The 3065-nt window shown below is 30.0% G+C and overlaps 1 protein-coding gene across 1 annotated transcript; it reads right to left on the minus strand.

Annotated features, from left to right (window-relative positions):
- Positions 1–1692: 1692 nt before the first annotated feature.
- On the minus strand, positions 1693–2310 carry LOC139889529 (probably inactive leucine-rich repeat receptor-like protein kinase At5g48380). The gene has a single exon (XM_071872476.1). It carries the CDS (start codon positions 2308–2310, stop codon positions 1693–1695), a length of 618 nt encoding a protein of 205 aa, XP_071728577.1.
- Positions 2311–3065: the final 755 nt, after the last annotated feature.

A 3065-nucleotide genomic window follows, 5' to 3' on the forward strand; every position in this document is an offset into this window, starting at 1 on the left:
CCATGTTAAGTAGTTGTTCCCACTTGTTCTAAATGAGCAAATTTAATCCTTTTCAAATTCGACATTTTCTATTATCAAAAAGATGAATAACATAAATCATAATCATAATCAACTTCTATTCATAGACAAATAATAAAATGAAATTAGAATCATTTTAAATTCATAAGTAGCAAACAACAGAATAATGGTATGATTACAAATAATAAAACCACAAGGGCATGATAGAATATAGGTTCACCCGGTGGTATATTAGCAACAATGATGATAGTTAATATGACCAGTACAATAGGAAAAATCATCCTTGTGTGAATCATTTTTACAAAAACTTTTTGAGAGTAGTAATCTGAAAAATGAAGATTGATTTGTGAAAATGTGAAAACGGAGATGTTTATTTTATATTTGAAAAATATAGTTGTTGTAACGTCGTCAGTTGACGTTAAAAACCGTTATGTATATATGACCGTTGTAACGTCGTTAGTTGACGTTAACGAATAAAGTCTCTATATCAAAACGCGTATGAGTAATATAAAGGACAAGATTTATTTTTTTCTTATTTTAACTTTTAAGATTTACTTTTAATAAAAATACAAACTACTTTTTCTTATTTTAACTTTTAAGATTTACTTTTAATAAAAATACAAACTATTTTTTCTTATTTTAACTTTTAAGATTTACTTTTAAGAATAAACATTAGTATGCATGAAATAAATAATGATTAATTGCATAAGTAATCATAAATGTTAGATAACATATAAAGACCCCATCGTATTCGTATTGATCGGAATTAATCTCGACCCATGGTACCGTGTTGTCAAATGACGTGTTGCGTACAATCATGAGGTCTTATTAACATAAATATAAATGTTAGTGAAGTTAATAAGAGTTAGATTACAGAAAATATAATTCAGGCGGTATAACCGACCATATATAACTTAAATAACATAAATATAAATGTTAGTGAAGTTAATAAAAGTTATATTACAGAAATATAATTCAGGCGGTATAACCGACCATATATAACTTAAATAACATAAATATAAATGTTAGTGAAGTTAATAAAAGTTAGATTACAGAAATATAATTCAGACGGTATAACCGACCATATATAACTTAAATAACATAAATATAAATGTTAGTGAAGTTAATAAAAGTTAGATAATTTCTTACCTTGATTAGTGACGTGTGTTTGCTTAGATAAACCTTGATTATACGGAGCACTTCGTGCTGATAACGTGTTATATTTCAGTAGGCTTATAACTACCTTTAGTGGCCTGGTTCAATATATTCAAATTGAAAGAACCAATAAAAGAGAGATGTGTTGTAGAAGATATAGGAGAGAAAGAGGTTGAAGAGATGTGTGATGTATTTAATGTATATGTGTGTTTTTGTAACTTACATTATGCACATATATATAGTATAAATTTTACTATCCATATTTGACTAATTACCATCCATATTTAACTACTAAATTTACAACAGTAAGTACAAATCCATAGTTTTAAAAACAACTATTGTGCCAAAGTACCTAACTTAGCTTTATATTTAACCAATGAATAACAACACTAAAGAGAGCTTGTGTGATAAGTGTGGTTTATCTTTAAATTATCATTTTATTGATAAATGCATTAAAGAATGGCAACATAATTCATAAGTTTCTTTAGTTCTCGATTGACATAGAATCTGAATTTAATACTATTCGTCAAGCCATACATCTTGCTCATTATCTTCTACATCAATACATGAAACTACATTGTTTCTTGATATGGTAATAGCACGCATTGCTTGATACACTTGTAACATGCTTGTCGTCCCATCTATATGTGCGCGAATGCACATATCTGCTAATCCAATAGTTTCATTTATTTCATCATCAAATCCTTGTCCTTTTAAGCATTCATCAATAACCACATTTAATTCCTCCCCATCACTAATCGTGTTGGCCCATGTAAACGCTTCTTTTCCTGCAACAAGCTCGAATAACAATATTCCAAATCGATAAACATCCTCACTGTAAGGACTTGGACTAGAATCCGGGACAAAAATGGTGGAACAACTTGATGGGATGCCGCTTGTATTCTTCTGTATATTCGAATTGCCAAAATTTGATATCTTTGGCTCAAACTCATTATCTAGTAAGATACATTTTGAGCTGATTTTATGATGAGCTACTCGCAGGACTTTATTGTGGTGCAACCATGCAAGTCCTCGGGCTACACCTATCGCAATCTTAAACCTTAACGTCCATCCCATCTTCTTACCCTCAATTTCTGGACTACAATGTAGCCATTCATGGAGGGTCCCATTAAACATGTATTTGTAGATTAAAAACTTCTTCTCATTTTCAAAACAAAAACTTAGTAGTGGCAGTATATTTCTGTGCCTTAGTCTTCCTAAAATTTTGATTTCTAGTAAGAACTCTTTCTCAAAGCTCTCGAAATTATGGAGCCTCTTCACTGCAAGCTGAAGGGGTTTGTATGAAATTTCATAAAACTATTTAGCAGCGGAAGCATGTACAACAATTTTTAAACCTTTCAAAAACTCCCCACCAAGAATCCAATTGCATGTTGTTAAGAAAACTAAATAATAAATAGTGAGTTTAAAGACTACAACCTTTGAAGACTTTGAACTTGAGAAGTTATGAATGCTAAGAACACCAAGAAGCCAATGTAGCCTTCCTCTATCGGTAATCCACACGAAAACAAACTTCCAATACCAAATGGATGCTAGTCCTTCACAACCCTTAAGAACAAGTATAAGAAACAACCTTTCTTATTTCTTGTTTACAACACTATCTTGTTTTCCTTGTAAATTCTTCACTACTTAGAAAAACAACTTAGAACATCTTTTAGTGAGGAAAAATGAATTCCTTTTAAGACTTGAAAGTTCTAGTTTTTATTCTCTCAAGTATACGTATATATTGATTCTTTGAGAAAACATCATCATGTACATACTCAAGTAATGATCCATCATTAACATAGTTAATTATAAAAGAAAAGCATTCTTCATCATTTCATTTATACTTTTCTTAAACTATTAGTAAGGTCATCATGGCTTCTATTTTCTTT

This window comes from Rutidosis leptorrhynchoides, chromosome 2, assembly GCF_046630445.1.
Source record: "Rutidosis leptorrhynchoides isolate AG116_Rl617_1_P2 chromosome 2, CSIRO_AGI_Rlap_v1, whole genome shotgun sequence".
Classification (NCBI taxonomy): domain Eukaryota; kingdom Viridiplantae; phylum Streptophyta; class Magnoliopsida; order Asterales; family Asteraceae; genus Rutidosis; species Rutidosis leptorrhynchoides.

Excerpts from the sequence above, each read along its gene's own strand:
- LOC139889529 (XM_071872476.1), bottom strand. The coding sequence starts at position 2,310 with ATGTTTAATGGGACCCTCCATGAATGGCTACATTGTAGTCCAGAAATT.